Source organism: Melanerpes formicivorus, unplaced genomic scaffold, assembly GCF_026170545.1.
Source record: "Melanerpes formicivorus ecotype bairdi unplaced genomic scaffold, bMelFor1.0.p_v2 SCAF_63, whole genome shotgun sequence".
Classification (NCBI taxonomy): domain Eukaryota; kingdom Metazoa; phylum Chordata; class Aves; order Piciformes; family Picidae; genus Melanerpes; species Melanerpes formicivorus.
This window is the reverse complement of record NW_027142415.1, coordinates 3808790-3829568: the sequence shown is the minus strand read 5'-3', so window position 1 is coordinate 3829568 and position 20779 is coordinate 3808790. Positions and strand designations below refer to the sequence as shown.

General features: G+C 45.5%; 1 protein-coding gene across 2 annotated transcripts in view; it reads right to left on the bottom strand.

Annotated features, from left to right (window-relative positions):
* NKAIN2 (sodium/potassium transporting ATPase interacting 2) overlaps positions 1 to 20779 on the bottom strand; it is a 626732-nt gene that overhangs the window by 66322 nt on the left and 539631 nt on the right. For both annotated transcript variants that reach the window (XM_068162342.1, XM_068162341.1), the window contains exon 4: positions 9370 to 9570. In XM_068162342.1, the coding sequence (XP_068018443.1) occupies positions 9370 to 9570 (201 nt within the window). The remainder of the gene's footprint in view (positions 1 to 9369; positions 9571 to 20779) is intronic.

Below are 20779 nucleotides of genomic sequence, written 5' to 3'. Positions count from 1 at the left end.
AGAAGAGAAGAGAAGAGAAGAGAAGAGAAGAGAAGAGAAGAGAAGAGAAGAGAAGAGAAGAGAAAGAGAAGAGAAGAGAAGAAGAGAAGAGAAGAGAAGAGAAGAGAAGAGAGAAGAGAAGAGAAGAGAAGAGAAGAGAAGAGAAGAGAAGAGAAGAGAAGAGAAGAGAGAACAGGAGTAGAGTAGAGTAGAGTAGAGTAGAATAGAATAGAATAGAATAGAATAGAATAGAATAGAATAGAATAGAATAGACCAGACCAGGTTGGAAGAGACCTTCAAGATCATCGCATCCAACCTATCAACCAATGCAACCCCACCTAATCAATTAAACCATGGCACCAAGCACCCCATCAAGTCTCCTCCTGAACACCTCCAATGATGGTGACTCCACCTAAGTAGGCAGTCCAGCAAAAAAAAACTAATCCTATGGGAACAGGTGATTGCTCAGTGTATATGGAGTCTCCTTCCCTGGAGACTTTCCAAACCCACCTGGGTTCCTGTGCAGCCTGCCCTGTGTGACCCTGCTGCAGCAGAGTGGTCGGGCTAGCTGGTCTCCAGAGGTCCCTTCCAACCCCCAGCACCGTGATTTTGTGATTCCTCACTCCCCTCATCCCTCCACATGGGCATGAGACTGTTTAATGTCACCTGTGCTATGCTAACAGGAAGGTTTTTAAGAGTACCCAAGTCTAATTATTATTAATCCTTGGGAGAAGCAGGGAATGTTAATGCCATTCTACTGTTCCAAGTGCTTAAATACATACACAGACCACCTTGCTGCAATATTTGATTACCTGGCAGTGTTTAATGGAATTATCCTGGCAACATCTTCCTGAAATATTTAAGAACCATTGTTTATACAGCACGGAGAGTAATTAGCGTGAATTAAGCACTCTGCCAAAGGTCATCCTCTAAGTCTGCAGCAAAGCAGAGATTTGGAAGCTGGCATCCTTACTGCCTAAGTGTATTATTGCATCTTAATAACACAGTTATGCTTTGTGATGTTTTAAATCAAGCTGACAGCATCAGAGCTGGGAAGGTATTCTGCGTGCACGCAGGATTCCAACCAGCCCACATTTCCAGTAACTGCTATGGGTGGATAATTGCATATTACACATTTTAAAGCATGAAATAATAATTGTAATGATTGCAATGAAGCAATGACTGCATGCAGTATAAATACAGGAAGGAACAGCTGGGAGCTGCAACTAATGTACAGCACATAAAAGCCAGCGGGCAGGATCACGATGGCAATGGTCAATACTTCTGTGCAATGGGTTAGTTAGGGGCTTGTTTATTTTGTGTGTGTCTTGCCATCAATAATGTAGGTGCAGGGCATTGAGAAAAAAATGGTTTTCCCCTACTGGTCTTACTGGAATAATGTGAGACAGTTCATCTTAGATAACTAAACCAGAATCTGGCTAAGGTGATGCCTTCACGTGAGCCTTATTCCCATAACTCGGGCACTTAGTTCCACGTAAATCAATAGGCTTGGGAGCGGGGAAGTGAGGGGGGAAGAAGACAAGCATGATAAATGCTTTTTTAATCCTGCTTTGGCAAATAGATGTGTAATTCTGGCACACTTATCTCCAAGGTTGATCTTTTGATTTGCATATTTGCAAAGTTTTAATCTCCAAATGGATTTCAATTTGTCGACTCCTGCACGAAGAGCCTTGTGGGAGCTTGGGGCAGGTCATGCATAAGCAAGAAGGGAAATACAGGAGATGTAGAGAATCAGAGCTCCACTTCTGTATGAAATGCAATTACCATTATTAGAGTTTCCTTTTACCATAGAAAGGCCTCACTGTACTAGGTGCCATCCACATTTACAGGCTGCTTGGGGGATCCAAGAGCTTTCTGTCTATGCAAATGGTATCATAGTATCAGTCAGGGTTGGAAGGGACCACAAGGATCATCTAGTTCCAACCCCCCTGCCATGGGCAGGGACACCCCACACTACATCAGGCTGGCCAGAGCCTCATCCAGCCTGGGCTTAAACACCTCCAGGGATGGGGCCTCAACCACCTCCCTGGACAACCCATTCCAGGGTTTCACCACTCTCATGGGGAAGAACTTCCTCCTCACATCCAGCCTGAATGTCTCCACCTCCAGCTTCATTCCATTCCCCCTAGTCCTATCACTACCTGAGATCCTGAGAAGTCCCTCCCCAGCCTTCTTGTAGCGCCTTTCAGATACTAGAGGGCCACAATTAGGTCACCTTGGAGCCTTCTCCAGACTGAACAGCCCCAACTCCTTCAGTCTGTCCTCACAGAAGAAGTGCTCCAGCCCTCTGATCATGTAAATGTCATGTAAACTGAGTGTGAACATTTTAGGCATGCTTTCATCTCTGCAACACTTGGGAAGAGGCACAGAGAGAGGAAATAACTTTCCCAAGAATGGAGAGGGTCCAGAGGAGGGCCACAAAAGTGATCAGAGGGCTGGAGTACCTCTCTTATGAAGACAGGTTGGGAGAGTTGGGCTTGTTCAGCCTGGTGAAGAGAAGGCACAAGGGCATACAGCAGCCTTCTAGTACCTGAAAGAGGCCTACAAGAAAGCTGGGGGACACTGCTTATAAAGGCTTGTGGTGGCAGGATGAGAGGGAATGGTTTTAAACTAGAGCAGGGCAGAATGAGACAAGACATTAGCAAGAGGTTTTTTTTACTATGAAGGTGGTAGAGATGAGTGTTGGTCTCTTTTCCCTAGTGATGAGTGACAGGACAGGAGGAAATGGCCTCAAGTTGCATCAGGGGAGGTTTAAGTTGGATATTAAGAAAAAAGTCTTAGCTGCAAGAGTGGTCAGGTACTGGAACAGGCTGCCCAGGGAGGTGGTAGAGTCACCATCCCTGGAGAGGTTCAAAAATCTTGTAGACATGGCACACTGGCACATGGTTTAATGGCTATGGTAGTGTTAGGTGGATGGAATCAATGATCTTAGAGGCTGTGAGAGACCAAAAGTTTGTCTCTCTTGGTGTGAGTCAACAAAGATAAAGTGATAGCAGAGCCACTGGAAAGAAGGTGGAAAGAATCCTGTCTACCAATCCTGGATGCAAATCAGCTTGTGATTGCATCCTGATAACACGGGACTACAACAATGGACCCAAGGACCCAGCCAGCACGCCTTTAGGGCAAGATAATCTCCACCCATCAAGTACCCTGGGCAGGGTGACACAATGGTTTTTGCCACCTGTTTCCTGATGTGTAAGGAATATGGGGGGGCTTGTCTGGATGGAGACGGGGGAGATGGAGATTCCACCCCCCTCCATCCAAAATCTTGCCCAAACACACAGCAATACACAGAAAGATTTCCAGGGAAACAATACCTGGATTATTTCCTACCCCTGGAATTCCTGAGGGACAATATTTGAATACATACCTAAGGACTAAAAACTGTATAAAAGACTTGAGCAACTACTGGTTTGGAGAGAGAAACAGAGGAGAAAAATGGGGAGAAAAACGGAGATGAAGGAAAACACAGAAGACGGACCATGCCGCTGAGAAGGGAAAGCCGGGACAATGAGAAAAGAAGCTGCCCAGAGGACCACAGCTCTTCTCCAGCCAAAGCCTCAGCACCCTTTCTCTACAGACACAGGCTGCCCAGAGGAGCCTTAGCACTGTCCCTGTACCAACCCAACATCTCCCCAGACGACCACAGCTCTTCTCCAGCCAAAGCCTCAGCACCATTTCTCTACAGACCCCACATCTCCTGCAGCACCTTTCCTCCACAGACTCAAACTGTCTTGTGGGGAATGAGGAGTGTGGTAATATAATTCCTTTCCTCTTCTCTCTCTCTTCTCTCTCTCCCTCTCTATTTTCTCCCTCTCCCCTTCTTGTGTCCACTTTATTTATGTAATAAGTAGTCTAGCTGTTGATATTTTGGCCTCGTTTGTGCCTCTAATTTCACATCACGGGAATGTTCTAAAAGAATTTGAGTCTCTTTCCCTCTCTGGACCAAGACAGAGGTCTTGTATAATAAAAACTATTCTACAATTCCCTGTTCCTAACCTCAGCTCTGCAAATATTATACAGAATTTCATAAACCAGCAGCAAATCAAATCTCCATTAGTACCACTGACCTCATTCTTTACCTGGAATGATTCTCTCCAGAGACCTGTAATTTAAATATCTATATCCTAGATAACCCAGGAGTCCTGAAAATGAAATAGCTTCTCTGATGTAAGCAGCAAGAATCAATAACCATTATGTGCATAAGGAGACTTTAATGTATGAAGCATATGGGTATCCAAGTCATGCCACCAGCAGACAAGTTCATTTTCATGATATGTAGGCACCAAGGACAGGCAGAGCCGTGCTCCTTGGAGAAAACTTGCTGTGGTCCAGGTGCCCAAGATGCTCTGGGTGCTCAAGATGCTCTGGGTGCTCAAGGTTCTTATTCCAAGAAAGGCACTGAGGTGATGGAATGTATCCAGAGGACACCAAAGGTGGTGAAGGGTCTAAAGCATTTATCCCTGGAGGTGTTCAAGAGGGGATTGAATGTGGCACTTGGTGCCATGGTTTAGTAGTCATGAGGCCTTGGGTGACAGGTTGATGATCTTTGAAGTCTCTTCCAAGCTTACTGACTCTATGATTCTATTCTATGATTCTAAGTGCTCTGTGTCATGGGACAAAGGAGTGACTGCGGCCGATTTGCGGCCCCTGTTCTCATTGGGGGTTACTCCAGCCCAGCTTTGCATAAATAAATGCTAAATACTCAAATTTGGATAATCCTTGTTTAATCAGAGCTTCTCCCCCCCCACACCAGTTCTCAATATTTACCCATTTTGAAGATTTTTTTCTAAACCATTAGCATTCGGTTAGTCAAAGTATAGAGACCATCAAACTGAATATTCCATTACTTCTGTTCTTCTATTACTTCAACACATATAATTGCCACATTGGTCACACATTGGTCACAACAACCCCATGCAGTGCTACAGGCTGGGGTCAGAGTGGCTGGAGAGCAGCCAGGCAGAAAGAGACCTGGGGGTGCTGGTTGACAGTAGGCTGAACATGAGCCAGCAGTGTGCCCAGGTGGCCAAGAAGGCCAATGGCATCCTGGCCTGTATCAGGAATAGTGTGACCAGCAGGAGCAGGGAAGTCATTGTGCCCTGTGCTCAGCACTGGTTAGGCCACACCTTGAGTCCTGTGTCCAGTCCTGGGCTCCTCAGTTTAGTATAAAAAAAGATGTTGAGTTTTTGGAAGGTGTCCAGAGAAGGGCAAGAAGGCTGGGGAGGGGTTTGGAGCACAGCCCTGTGAGGAGAGGCTGAGGGAGCTGGGGGTGTTTAGCCTGGAGAAGAGGAGGCTCAGGGGAGACCTCATTGCTCTCTACAACTACTTGAAGGGAAGTTGTAGCAACCAGCACCAAAACAAGAGGACACAGTCTCAAGCTGTGCCAGGGGAGGTTTAGGCTGGATGTTAGGAAGAAGTTCTTCCCAGAAAGAGAGAGTGGCCATTGGAATGTGCTGCTCAGGGAGGTGGCAGAGTCACCATCCCTGGAGGTGTTTAGGAAGAGACTGGATGGGGTGCTGGGTGCCATGGTCTAGTCATGAGGTCTGTGGTGACAGGTTGGATTTTATGATCTTTGAGGTCTCTTCCAACCTTGGTGATTCTGTGAAATCCCTGCTGACTGCAGAGAGGTTTGGCCAAGGTGACTTTTGAGGGTCACTTCCAACCTGACGCAATATGTGATGCTGTAATTCTGTTTGTTTCTGGGACACGCTCCTCCAGAGAGGTAAGGTCTCATAGGCACCCTGAGTATTCTACAGCTCCTCAGCAGTCTATCTTGAAATCTTCCACAGCTCACCTTGAGACTTGTTTTTGGGAAAGTATAAACCATGAGGGGTTTTATAGCTTTTATCTCAGCTGTCTTAGTCTTTCCACTAAGTAATCCACAGCAAATATATCTAGGGGAAGCCCTACCATCTGTAGCTTACTGGCAAGCTGTACAAAATACACTCAGTATAATGTTTTCAAAGTCTGACATAAGTGGTCCTGAGTGAAGCTGAGCATCTTGGAACTTCTTATCAGTAGGCAGTGGAAAACACCCTTAAAACCATGCTGTAGTGCCAACAGTCAGTGAAAAAGTCCAGATGAACATTATTAGTGTGAACACAGAAATCCAAACAGAAAGCAAGGCACCAATTTGGAGCTTGCAGTTTGCAGTTTTACAGTTAAAGTGCAAGATCCACTTAAGTGCCTGTAAAAGAAAATTGAAAGGAAAGATTCATTCCTTTCTGCTAGCTGGAGATAAATCTGATCTAAGGCTTGGGTTTGTTGGAAACTAGTTTGCTGAGAACCAAGCAATATCTGTTCTTTTCACGTGGTGGTATGTGCCACTGGGCAGTGCCAGGGAGTTCCTCTCTTTCTCACCACATGTGCAATGGAATGGAATGGAATGGAATGGAATGGAATGGAATGGAATGGAATGGAATAGAATAGAATAGAATAGAATAGAATAGAATAGAATAGAATAGAATAGAATAGAATAGAATAGAAGTAGAAGTAGAATGGAATAGGCCAGGTTGGAAGAGACCTTCAAGATCATCACATCCAACCCATCACCCAACGCCATCTAATCGACTAAACCATGGCACCAAGCACTCCATCAAGTCTCCTTCTAAACACTTCCAATGATGGCAACTCTACCACCTCCATGGGCTGCACATTCCAATGGCCAATCACTCTCTCTATGAAGAATTTCTTCCTAACATCCAGTCTAAACCTCCCCTGGTGCAGCTTGAGACTGTGTCCTCTTGTTTTGGTGCTGGTTGCCTGGGAGAAGACACCAACCCCCACCTGGCTACAACCTCCCTTCAGGGAGTTGTAGAGAGCAAGAAGGTCTCCCCTGAGCCTTCTCTTCTCCAGGCTAAGAATGGTCCAGGCTGGAAGGGACCTCCAAAGGTCCTGACCTTTGGAGTCTGACCTCCTCACAGTCAGCAGGGACATCTCCAGCTAGATCAGGCTCCCCAGGACCTCATTGAGCCTTACACTGAATATCTCCAGGGAAGGAGCCTCAACCAGCTCCCTGGGCAACCTATTCTAGTGTTCCACCACCCTCATAGTAAAGAACTTCTTCCTGATATCCGATCTAAATCTGCTCTTTTCTAGTATGAAGCCCTTGCCCCTTGTCCTGTCACTGCACAAGACATTTCTCCTTGTCCTGTCACACGATAAATAATTATGCCAACATTTCTGTGCTCACAGTGGAAATGTGAAAATGATTCAAGCAGTAAAGTTTCAAGCACCAGGTTTGGAAAACGGACCCTTAGTTACAGTGTGTAGCTCATTACCTAGCCTCCTACATAACACAAATGTAAATATAAACCCAGGTGTAGTTGGCTGTAGCTAATGGATTACCAATAGTTTGTTTCCTCTGAATCATTCCTCTGGTTTGCAGAGACTGACCTTATCTAGAAACACAGCACCATGTAGACACAGACACACAGAAAACCTTGCTGCATCAGGAACAGAACTGAGCTTGAATTAGATCTTCCTTGAGTGTTGTGCTCATCAGTCATTACAGGCATAAAAATAAGTCAAAAGAATAAGCCTGGGTATCTCCTTTGGAGGGCTTTGGGTATAAGGACTCTAGAGAGGGACCTGGATAGGATGGACTGATGGGCCAAGGGCCATGATGTAAGGCTCAATGGTAAGTCCACGTCTTGCACTTGCATCACAATACCATGAATGCTCCAGGCTTGGGGCAGAGTGTCTGGAAAGCTGCCCAGCAAAGAAAGACCTGAGGGTGCTGGTTGACAGCTGGCTGAATATGTGCCAGCATGTGCCCAGCATCCTGGCCTGGATCAGCAACAGGACTAGTGAGGTGAACATGCCCCAACACTTGGCACTGTTGAGGCTGCTCTCAGCTCCTGCATTCAAATCTGGGTTCTTCACTACAAGGACACTGAGGTACTGCAGTGGTCCAAAACATATCTGTGTAGTAACAGTTTCATTTGCAGTTGCATACAACTCCACCTAGGCATAATAAACATAGATATATCCCTAGAGCAAACATCAAAATGCAGCTTGTCCTTCAGTGTAATTAATTCAGCATTTAGCTCATCTTTCCACCTAGGGCTGAGACAACACAAAGCCAAATGATTGCTACAGGTAAATACGGTTGAAAACCCTACCCATTGCCCTCAGAATAAGCTATTTTCATTCCTTACACCTTTTCTGCAGTGTAACAGTGGATTCTTATCCTCCTCAAAAGGTTTAAGATTTCTGGGTCTGGCTTTCATCCAACTACTGTCTTTGGTTCTTTTGAGAAGAACCTTTCCCATTCTCCTTTGCTGCATATTGATGACTATGGGTAAAGACAAACTGATCAGTTTTGAGTCCTGTGAACCATTTTTGAGGCAGGGATTCTAATTTTTTCCTATTTACTCCTTCGTTTTGGCTTTTCTTTTATAGTCCATTTGGCATGCACAGTGTGGTGGGTTGAAGTTTCCCCCCAGCATTAACTTTCAGGCAGACCAACTCAGTTACAGCTGTATATAGCTGTAGTATAGCAGTTATAGCTGCAACTCCTTATTAGAATTACATAGAATTACTTAGAATAAACCAGGTTGGAAGAGACCTTCAAGATCATTGCATCCAACCCATCAACCAATCCAACCCACCTAAACAACTAACCCATGGCACCATGTACCCCATCAAGTCTCCTCCTGAACACCTCCAATGAAGGCGACTCCACCACCTCCCCAGGCAGCCCATTCCAATGGGCAATCACTCTCTCTGTATAGAACTTCTTCCTAACATCCAATCTATTATTATGTACAACTTATATCATAGAATTGTTAGGGTTGGAAGGGACCTCAAGGCTCAGCCAGTTCCAACTCCCCCCTGCCATGGGTAGGGACACCTCACGCTACATCAGGTTGCTCACAACCACATCCAGCCTGGCCTTAAACACCTCCACAGATAAGGCTTCTGCAACCTCTCTGGGCAACCTGTTCCAGTGTCTCACCACCTTCATGGTGAAGAACTTCTTCCTAACATCCAATCTAGCCATTTCTATTTTTGTTCCATTCCCCTTAGTCCTATAGTGTAAGTTGAATATAACCTGCCACAAATCATTAGTGGCATGGTCAATGGTCAGAATGGAGGTCAGGAAAACAGAGTGTGTCCTGTCAGCAGTTCTCACACAATAAACATGCAGGTTGGAGCTTTTTTATGTACAGGTGTCTTGAAACAGCTGTGAGACACCAGAGTTTCATACCAAAACTAACACTTGGGAGTGAGGGGTTGTGAACAAATGCCATCATGCTCCACCGTTCTGGCCATGATATTCTGCTCATGATGTTCTGCTCATGATGTTCTGCAAGAGGCAACCTAGAAAAGGTGATGGAAATGAAGCAATCTGTAAACACTTACTGCAAGGAAGATCTGAAGAGAACTGTGAGCCACTTCTATGTACTGATATTCCAGCAAACACCCCGAGACAGTGATGTAACGATGGTCCTCTGGTGCCCAGTCTGGTGCTGGGGTTACTGAGGTCACGGTGCATCCTGGCCCATTCTCCATCCACCAAGAGCGATGCATTGAGATATTAAAGGTCAGGATGAGATCTGTTTCCTGCAAAAGAACAAGTGAAGGGTTAACGTGCTGGGACTGGACTCTGGTATCAAACACCTCAGCAAGGGATTTCACAGGATGCATGAAGAAGCCAAGAACAGTGATAAAAGTGCACATGAAAGCGAGTGGAGCTTGCCTGCAGCAAGCACAAGGAGCTGTACCTTGGCAGGAAGAACTGCTTTGGAGCAGAAGAATAACCCTGTAAGCCAGGATCTGTTGCTAGATATTATGGTTTCCTAGAGTACAGCAGCCATGCTTATAATGCTTATTTATAATGCTGATCAATACTTCAAGGGTGGGTGTCAGGAGGATGTGACCAGCCTGCCCAGTGACAGATAAGAGGTAAGCGGTCTGGAGAAAAGGAGGCTGAGAGGAGACCTCATTGCTCTCTACTACTACCTGAAGGGAGACTGAAGCTAGGTGGGGGTTGGTCTCTTCTCCCAGGCAACCAGCACCAGAACAAGAGGACACAGTCTCAAGCTGCACCAGGGGAGGTTTAGGCTGGATGTTAGGAAGTTCTTCCTAGAAAGAGAGATTGGCCATTGGAATGTGCTGCCCAGGGAGGTGGTGGAGTCACCATCACTGGAGGTGTTTAAGAAGAGACTGGATGGGGTGCTTGGTGCCATGGTTTAGTTGATTAGATGGTGCTGGGTGATAGGTTGGACTTGATGTTCTCAAAGGTCTTTTCCAACCTGGTTAATTCTTTATTCTGTAATGGGCACAAGCTTGGATATAGAAACTTTCACCTAATGTGGTAGAATATGTGGTGGAACTCTAGTGTGGGGTGTCCCTGCCCATGGCAGAGGGGTTGGAACCAGATGATCCTTGTGGTCCCTTCCAACCCTAACTGATACTATGATACTATGAACTTCTTCACTTTGAGGGTGGCAGAGCACAGCCTTCCCAGAGAGGTTGTGGAGCCTCCATCTCTGGAGACATTCAAAACCTGCCTGGACACTGTCCTGTGCAACCTGCTCTAGGTGAACCTGCTCTGGCAGTGGGGTTGGACTGGATGGTCTCCAGAGGTCCCTTCCAACCCCCACCATTCTGTGATTCTGTCATTTCTCTCACACTGCTCATTTTGTGTGGACACCCTAAGTATTGATGGACATCCACCTTCACACAGCAACCTTCCTCTGCTCAGTTCCTAAAATCATAGCCCACACTTTGGTGGGTTGATGTTCCAAACTACACAACAGGCCTCCAGAGAAATTAGACTTCCTAGAACTTGATACATATTGGGGTGATCTGCAAGGAGTTCTGTCTCATGGACACGGTGAAGAGCACCTACTGAATTATGGGTGAAGATGTAGAAAAAGGATTCATTTTATTTGATAACTTTATTTCAAATTTTAGATCTTAGACCTTATTGTGGTTTTTCAGTATCTTAAGGGGGCCTACAAGAAAGTTGGGGAGGGACTTTTTAGGGTGCCAGGTAGAATCATTGAATTATTAGGGTTGGAAGGGACCTCAAGGATCACCTAGTTCTAACCCTCCTGCCATGGGCAGGAAATGACAGGACTAGGGGGAATGGAACAAAACTAGAAATGAGTAGATTGAGACTGGATGTGAGGAAGAAGTTGTTCCCCATGAGGGTGGTGAGAAACTGGCACAGGTTGCCCTGGGAGGTGGTGGAAGCCTCCTGCCTGGAGGTGTTTGCAGCCAGGCTGGATGTGGCTGTGAGCAACCTGCTGTAGTGTGAGGTGTCCCTGCCCATGGCAGGGGGGTTGGAACTGGCTGATCCTTGAGGTCCCTTCCAACCCTGACAATTCTATGATGAGATGATTTTATAATGATTTTTTTACATGCAAAACCTCTGTAATGCCTCCCTCAGATTTCTAACTTCCTGGGAGTCTGTAAGGAAGGAGCTGGTGAACGTTGCCTTGCGAACAGCTGCTTAGCTTATTAAAAGGAAGGGCAGAGACCTGCAACCTTCCACTCCCATGCAGCCAGTGCAGTGGTGTAACTCATCAGCTGTGCCTTCCATTAAGGCTGCACTTATAAATAGTTCATAAAGGATTAATAAATGATTAATATACATCATAAACAACACTATGGAGAGGGCTCTCATAAATTACACTTGGTTGCACATTACTTGAGGGTGTAATATGTAGTTATAACAAACCTATGGACTTTGTGGGTTCTGTAATAGCCTACAGTGTTTACCAACCCTTTGTAAATAATTCATAAGTGTAACCTCATTGTAAAGTGTGACTATCCAGTTTGTGTGCACACGTGCTCAGTCATGCAAGGAAAAAAAATGTGCTTTTAAGTAATGTCTTTGCAGAGCCAAACTCTCCCCACATCTAACCTACATTTTTCCCCCCCCCAGCCTGTTGATGACATGAATAATTAAGATTCTCATAAAGATTTCAAAATGTAACAATTTAATTAGGTTTACTGTGCCAAAAGGAATAGAAATGCCATTCTGGAGCAGATATATTGTGTCTACATTACCCTCCTTTCAAAAAGAGATATTTTTACAGTCCTAGTTATTTCCCCTCAGTTTAGGAAAGATGTTGAGTTGCTGGAAGGTGTCCAGAGAAGGGCAACAAAGTTGGGGAGGGGTCTGGAGCACAGCCCTGTGAGGAGAGGCTGAGGGAGCTGGGGTTGCTTAGCCTGGAGGAGAGGAGGCTCAGGGGAGACCTTCTTGCTCTCTCCAACTCCCTGAAGGGAGGTTGTAGCCAGGTGGGGGTTGGTCTCATCTCCCAGGCAACCAGCACCAGAACAAGAGGACACAGTCTCAAGCTATGCCAGGGAAGGTTTAAGCTGATATTAAGTAGAAATTCTTCCCAGAAAGAGAGATTAGCCATTGGAATGTGCTGCCTAGAGAGGTGGCGGAGTAACCACCACTGGAGGTGTTTAAGAGGAGACTGGATGAGCCGCTTGGTGCGATGGTTTAGTTGATTAGAGGGTGCTGGGTGATAGGTTGGACTCGATGATCTTGAAGGTCTTTTCCAACCTATTCTATTCTATTCTATTCTATTCTATTCTATTCTATTCTATTCTATTCTATTCTATTCTATTCTATTCTATTCTATTCTATTCTATTCTATTCTATTCTATTCTATCCCGTCCCGTCCCGTCCCATCCCACAGTATCACAGTATCACTTAGGTTGGAAAGGACCTCGAGGATCATCGAGTCCAACCTATCAACACAGACCCCATGGCTAGACCATGGCACCAAGTGCCACATCCAATCCCCTTTTGAACGCCTCCAGGGTCGATGACTCCACCACCTCCCTGGGCAGCATATTCCAATGACGAATGTCTTGCTTGGTGAAGAACTTCCTCCTCACCTCGAGTCTAAACCTCCCCTGGTGCATCCCATCCCATCCCATCCCATCCCATCCCATCCCATCCCATCCCATCCCATCCCATTTCATTGCATTCCATTGCATTCCATTGCATTCCCTGTTTTGCACCAACTCATGCTGAGCTTCCTCCATCCAGAGGTTTGGGATAATGGTGTGAGGGACACATCAACCCAACTCTGATTACAATTTACACTGTAGTGTTGCTGAATGTTTACCCTTGCAATTCTTTCTTAAAAGAGCACATTTTCCCCTGTATTTAAAATGCTCCAATTACTTCCTTGCCTAAGCACACCCAGCTTTCAGATAGAGGTAAGGACCATAAACCTCTATCTGGTGTTGAATAATTACCTTACATTCTCACAACAGCCCCACCCAGCAAATAATAATCTGCAGAAGGAAAATATATGATGCTTCACATGAATTTAGTCACCCAACGACCTTCAAGCATTCCAAAGTGATTAAAGAAGCTGTGAACATTTGTATAACTGTGCAAATCTCTCCTAAATAAACAAACTTGCCCACAGCAATGGAATGGAATGGAATGGAATGGAATGGAATGGAATGGAATGGAATGGAATGGAATGGAATGGAATGGAATGGAATAGAATACCTTTGAGATCAAGTCCAACCTATCATCCAACACCATCTAATCAACTAAACCATGGCACCAAGCACCCCATCCAGTCTCTTCCTAAACACCTTCAGGGATGGTGACTCCACCACCTCCCTGGGAAACCCACTCCAATGGCAAATCTCTCTTTCTGGGATGAACTTCTTCCTAACATCCAGCCTAAACCTCCCCTGGTGCAGCTTGAGATTGTGTCCTCTTGTTCTGGTGCTGGTTGCCTGGGAGAAGAGATCAAACCCCCACCTGGCTACAACCTCCCTTCAGGTAGTTGTAGAAGCAAGAAGGTCTCCCCTGAGCCTCCTCTTCTCCAGGCTAAGCAACCCCAGCTCCCTCAGCCTCTCCTCACAGGGCTGTGCTCCAGACCCCTCCCCAGCTTTGTTGCCCTTCTCTGGACACCTTCCAGCAACTCAATATCTTTCCTAAACTGAGGAGCCCAGAACCAGAGACAGCCTCAAGGAATGACCTAACCAGTGCTGAGTACAGGGGCAGAATGACCTCCCTGCTCCTGCTGGCCACACTGATACAGGCCAGGAAATGTTCACTCCCAACAAATCTCTATCTTCTCTGGACCACTCCCTATTAAAAGCTGCAAACTCTGGAAAGGGTCTGTCAGATATTTCCTGGAAATAGATTTCCCCCTTACATTCAAGCCAGAATACCATTCACCATGAGGGTGGTGAGAGACTGGCACAGGTTGCCCAGGGAGGTGGTAGATGCCTCATCTCTGGAGGTTTTTGCAGCCAGGCTGGATGGGGCTGTGAGCGACCTGCTGCAGTGTGAGGTGTCCCTGCCATGGCAGGGGGGCTGGAGCTAGATGACCCTTGGGGTCCCTTCCTACCCTGACAATTCTGTGATTCTATGAAGACTATTATTTTTTTTCTGGAGTCAGGACTGCGACAGCCCCTCACTGGCCTTCTCTGCTGGTGCAAGCTGAAGAATGGGTATCTTTGGAGTAACTTTGCTTAAAGTAATAGATTCATTCCTGAGTGACTTGACTGGAATCCATCATGTTATTATCAGAAGACCTTTAAGCCATTGTAGTTACCATGGAGAAATGTTAACCTCTGGACTCTTATCAGAGACACAGAATGAATGAATAGGTCTCATTGTCTGCCTCTATTTTATCATTCCCAATACCTCCAGAAGAATTGTGAGGGACTGAAAACACTTTACAAAGCACAGGCAAGGGATGAAAAATGTATTTCTTGAAAGAGAAAGGGATAAGCTGTATTGCAGGAGCTGAGTGTTTGTTATGCATCTTCCAGAGGGAGTTAAAAAGAATCCTGAGGAGCTAAACATGAAAATCAAAACTGGGCTCTGTGGTTAGAACATCATTGCTCAAGAGACAGTTGTGTTTGCTCACAAATGATGCAGTAACCCAAAGCTTTGCAGGTTAAAAACACAACTGACTTCTCAAGTTGCACAAAAAATACAATCACACATTAAAATATCTATGATTACACCTGTAAATAAAACTTCACCAAGTCCAGCTTTCTTCCATCCCTTCCTTTGCCCCCAGATGATTTTCTGAAGTGATTTGTTGCATTTAGAAAATTCCCTTGTCCTCAAATTATCTTTTGCCAGTTAAACTGCAGGCTGTGGTAGGGACTGAACCATAGAATAATAGAATCAAAGAAGGCACTGGCTTGGAAGGGTCATTTAGCCAACCCCCCTGTAGTGAGAAGGGATATCCTCATCTAGATCAGATTGCTCAGAGCCCTGGCAAACCTGACCTTGAATGTCTCCAGGGATGGGGCCTCCAAAACCTCCCTGAGCAACCTGTTCAGTGTTGCACCACCCTCATTGTAAAGAATTTCCTCCTAATGTCCAATCTAAATCCACCCTGCTCTAGCTTTTTACAGAGAAGAGCAGAGCAGAGAGGCAGAATCACCTCTCCTGATCTGCTGGCCATGCTGCTTCTGATGCAGCCCAGGATGTGATTGCCCTTCTGGGCTGTAAGTGCCTACTGCAGAATCACCTCTCCTGATCTGCTGGCCATGCTGCTTCTGATGCAGCCCAGGATGTGATTGCCCTTCTGGGCTGCAAGTGCCTACTGCAGAATCACCTCTCCTGATCTGCTGGCCATGCTGCTTCTGATGCAGCCCAGGATGTGATTGCCCTTCTGGGCTGCAAGTGCCTACTGCAGAATCACCTCTCCTGATCTGCTGGCCATGCTGCTTCTGATGCAGCCCAGGATGTGATTGCCCTTCTGGGCTGCAAGTGCCTACTGCAGAATCACCTCTCCTGATCTGCTGGCCATGCTGCTTCTGATGCAGCCCAGGATGTGATTGCCCTTCTGGGCTGCAAGTGCCTACTGCAGAATCACCTCTCCTGATCTGCTGGCCATGCTGCTTCTGATGCAGCCCAGGATGTGATTGCCCTTCTGGGCTGCAAGTACCTGCTGCTGGCTCATGTCCGTTTCCTCATCCACCAGTACCCCCAAGTCCTTTTCCACAAGGCTGTTCTCTATCTTCATTATCCTCCCCCAAACTCTATTGATAATGAGGAGTGTTCTGACCCAGCTGCACGACCTTGCACTTGGCCTTGTTGAACCTTGTGAGGTTCACCTGGGCCCACTTTTCCAGCCTGTCCACATCCCTCTGGATGATATTCCATCCCTCTGGCATGTTGACCACACTTTCCAGCTTACTGTCATCTGCAAACTTGCTGAGTGTGCACTCAGTCCCATTGTCTACATAATAATAAGCTTGTCTTGTTCAGGAATAGCCTCTTGGTGCTTGCCAGTAAAAAATTAACAGATCTTGAACAGATCTATATTCTATTTCCATCTCTGAGTAACCAGCAAAATGCTGTGTTGCTTCCTCTGCTCATAAAATAGACCTGGTGCCTATTCCAGAAATGTTGCATTCCTTCATTCTTTACAACAGTAGATACAAATAAATCCTACTAAAGCTCCAGATTCAAATCTTACAGAACTTTGACTAATGTGGTTGAGAAGGCTCTCAAGGAATGTAGCTATTAGATATTGTAATTGTAGCTATTAGCTGTTATAATTGTAGCTATTAGATATTAAACCAATTATGAGACAAGATAAACTTCAGAAAGCAAAAGAGTGAAGCAGACATGAAATCTGGTTCTGGTAAGGTTAGACAGCCCTGGCTCAGGTCAGACTTGACTGGAATAAGAATGAGAATGAAATCAAGTTTTGACAAGCCAGTGTGTTAGTTAGACCCTCCAGATTCCTATGGGCAAAATATGTGGGGGAAGAACAAATGCAGAAGAAACCTATTCACTGCAAGGTGACAGAATCAGGAAGTCACAGAGTGATGGGGGTTGTAAAGGACCTCTGGAGATCATCTAATCCAACCATCCTGCTAAAGCAGGTTGTACAGGAATGAGTCTGAGTGGGTTTTGTAAGCCTCCAGAGTATGAGAATCTACAGCCTCTCTGGACAGCCTGGTCCAGGGCTCCAGCACCCTCACAGGAAAGAAGTTTCTCCTTAGATTCAAGGGAAACCTCCTGTTTTCTAGTTTGTACCTACTGCCCCTTGACCTATCCACTGGGCACCACTGGGCTCCATCCTCATGACCTCCACCCTTAGATATTTATATGCATTTGAAAGACATCTGCTGCAGAGTGAAATGTTCTTAGGTGTAAACTGTTAAGGGCTTTGAATTGCCTACAACCTTCAAATCATTACCCTGTATCCCACTGTATTAGCAGAGCATCTCCCATTGCTTATTAGTGAAGGTCACCTGGCTTTTACTTCTCAGTAAGAAAACTGGCAAGGACTTGAATCTCCTTCTAGAAGTGGGAAAGCCAAGGAAGGGATGATGCATCTGTCATAGCTGGAAGGTGTCCAGAGAAGGGTAACAAAGTTTGGAACACAAGCCCTATGAGGAGAGACTGAGGCAGCTGGGGTTGCTTAGCCTGGAGAAGAAAAGGCTCTCTACAACTACCTGAAGGGAGGTTGTAGCCAGGTGGGTGTTGGTCTCTTCTCCCAGGCAACCAGCACCAGAACAAGAGGACACAGTCTCAAGCTGTGCCAGGGAAGGTTTAGGCTGGAGGTTAGGAAGAAATTCTACACAGAGAGAGTGATTTGCCCATTGGAATGGGCTGCCTGGGGAGGTGGTGGAGTCACCATCATTGGAGGGATGCTGATAGGGTGCTTGGTTGCATGGTTTAGTTGATTAGGTGGTGTTGGATGATAGGTTGAATGCAATGATCTCGAAGGTCTCTTCCAACCTGGTCTGGTCTGGTCTGGTCTGGTCTGGTCTATTCTATTCTATTCTATTCTATTCTATTCTATTCTATTCTATTCTATTCTATTCTATTCTATTCTATTCACATCTCTTGCAGGGCAAACATTTAGAACTATTTTGGGACAAGGTTCATTTGCTATTTGCTTTGTTCACCTTCTGAATACAGTTTTAGCGGATACAGACAATGTCTACACTGGAAGCTGGAGATCTGTTGTACTCTCCAGTGTATTTGCTGTCTGTTTGCTTTCCAACATCTGTGGCTCCAACATCATTCAGGGACATGCAGAGAAATGGTTTGATAAGCCCTGAAGCTATGAAACCTAACAGGAACTGTTGATATACGCTGGGCATGCCAATGCAGCGTTGTTGAGCCTGTGTGTCAAGGAAGATTTCATTATCCTAAATTCAACAAACAGCTGCTTCCTTCATGGACACAGAACTACATCTGTATGAGCTTTATTGATGATCACTGGGCTGCTTTTGTAAATCCTGCTGGCTCTTAATGAAAACTGCTGCATTAAAGTAGATTTTGCTATTTATCACGGGAGAAAAAAAAGAACCCAGAGGAAGCTATTTAGTAGGATATGTGCAGGGCAATGGTTTGAAGCTAGAGCAAGGTAGATTTAGGCTGGAAATAAGGGGGAAGTTCTTTACAGTGAGGGTAGAGAAATACTGGAACAGGTCAGCCAGAGAGGTGGTGGCCTCATCTACAACTACCTGGAGGGAGGTTGTAGCCAGGTGGGGGTTGGTCTCTTCTCCCAGGCAACCAGCACCAAAACAAGAGAACACAGTCTCAAGCTGTGCTAGGGGAAGTGTAGGCTGGATGTTAGGAAGAAGTTCTTCACAGCAAGAGATATTTGCCATTGGAATGGGCTGCCCAGGGAGATGGTGGAGTCACCATCACTGGAGGTGTTTAAGAAGAGACTGGATGAGGCGCTTGGTGCCATGGCTTGATTAGATAGTGTTGGATGATAGGTTGGACCTGATGATTGCAAAGATCTCTTCCAACCTGGTTAATTCTATTCTATTCTATTCTATTCTATTCTATTCTATTCTATTCTATTCTATTCTATTCTATTCTATTCTATTCTATTCTATTCTATTCTATTCTATTCTATTCTATTCTATTCTATTCTTCCTATCCTATCCTATCCTATCCCATCCCATCCCATCCTATCCTATCCTATCCTATCCTATCCTATCCTATCCTATCCTATCCTATCCTATCCTATCCTATCCTATCCTATCCTATCCTATCCTATCCTATCCTATCGACATTCAAGATCAAGCTTGATGGGGCCCTGAGCAACCTGATCTAGTTAAAGATCTCCCTGCTCTCATCTGAAACATCTTCAAATGGAGTCTTTAATTTTATTCCAGCTTAGTTTGTAAAAAGGTGTTGAGCTCTGATGTGTTTGTGCCTATGTTTAATGCAGTAGATAACAGCATTTGCTGGGGTTAACTGCACAGTACGGAACATTTTCTGGCTGAGGACAGCTGATGACAGAACATGGCAGCAGAAAGCTCTGGAAGAGCTGCCAGGAATTAATACAACCTTCTTTGCATTGAGAAGCAGCAGGGAGACAGCAGTGCTCAAAATGAAGATAGCTGTGTGTGCATTGTATTGCTCCTAGTACATATTAGTAAGTGTACAATCTCTGTGCGGTAATCACAGTGCATTGCTGCTGCAATCATTCTTATTGGGTGCAGCTAAAGAAGCTGATTCCAAACACAGCACCCAGTGCAAAAAAGCAGCAGCAGCAGCAGCAATTCAGGGTGGTTCTCTTCAGAAGTCCAGGAGATCTCACAGGCTCAGGGAAATTAAATTGTACTGACTTCAATGGCTGTGGCTTGCTGTGTCATGGGAAATAAGTTTCTTCCATTTCTGTAATTAGGAATTGCTGAAATCTGTGCAAACCTGCCAAGCTTTTGTACCAGTTTTGTCAAACACAACCATGTACCTACTTGTTTCATTTTTCAGACTCAAACTGGCAAGAACAGGCTGCTTGGAGACTGAATGATCACACAAGGTTTCAGTGATAAAAGACCAGGGTCTGAAAGCATTTGTAGTTCTGGATGCCTTGGATGCACAGAGGCCTCTACAGGTATTTTTTTTCCCCCTTCCTTCTGTTATCTCAGTTTTCCACTAAAACCAGCTCCCACCAGGCAGTACCATTTTCTCATGCAAGCAGACCTTTTCCTGTCTAAAGTCAAAACCTGAAGAGCCAAAGCACAGCTTGAAAACTGTGTTGCTTTCTCCATTTCATTTCTTTTTGTTTTCCTTTTAAATCCACAGCTGATACACAGGAAATAATTATTGAATAGCTGGGTAGGGATCATGGACATTTAATGTTCCTGATCTTTTTTATCCCATTGCATCTGAACTGATATTTAGAATAGAATAGAATAGAATAGAATAGAATAGAATAGAATAGAATAGAATAGAATAGACCAGATCAGGTTAGAAGAGACCTTCAAGATCTTCACGTCCAACCCATCAACCAATCCAACACCACCTAATCAACTAAACCATGGCACCAAGCACCCCATCAAGTCTCCTCCTGAACACCTCCAATGATGGTGACTCCACCACCTCCCTGGGCAGCCCATCCCAATGGGCAATCACTCTCTCTGTATAGAACTTCTTCCTAATGTCCAACCTAAACCTCCCCTGGTGCAGCTTGAGACTGTGTCCTCTTGTTCTGGTGCAGGTTGTCTGGGAGAAGAGACCAACCTCTGCCTGTCTACAACATCTCTTCAGGTAGTTGTAGAGAGCAAGAAGGTCACCCCTGAGTCTCCTCTTCTCCAGACTAAGCAAACCCAGCTCCCTCAGCCTCTCCTCATGGGGCTTGTGTTCCAAACCCCTCCCCAGCTTTGTTGCCCTTCTCTGAACATGCTCCAGCAAGTCAACCTCCTTCCTAAACTGAGGGGCCCAGAACTGGACACAGGACTCAAGGTGTGGCTTAACCAGTGCAGTGTACAGGGGGAGAATGACCACCCTGCTCCTGCTGGCCACACTTTACCTGATGCAGGCCAGGAT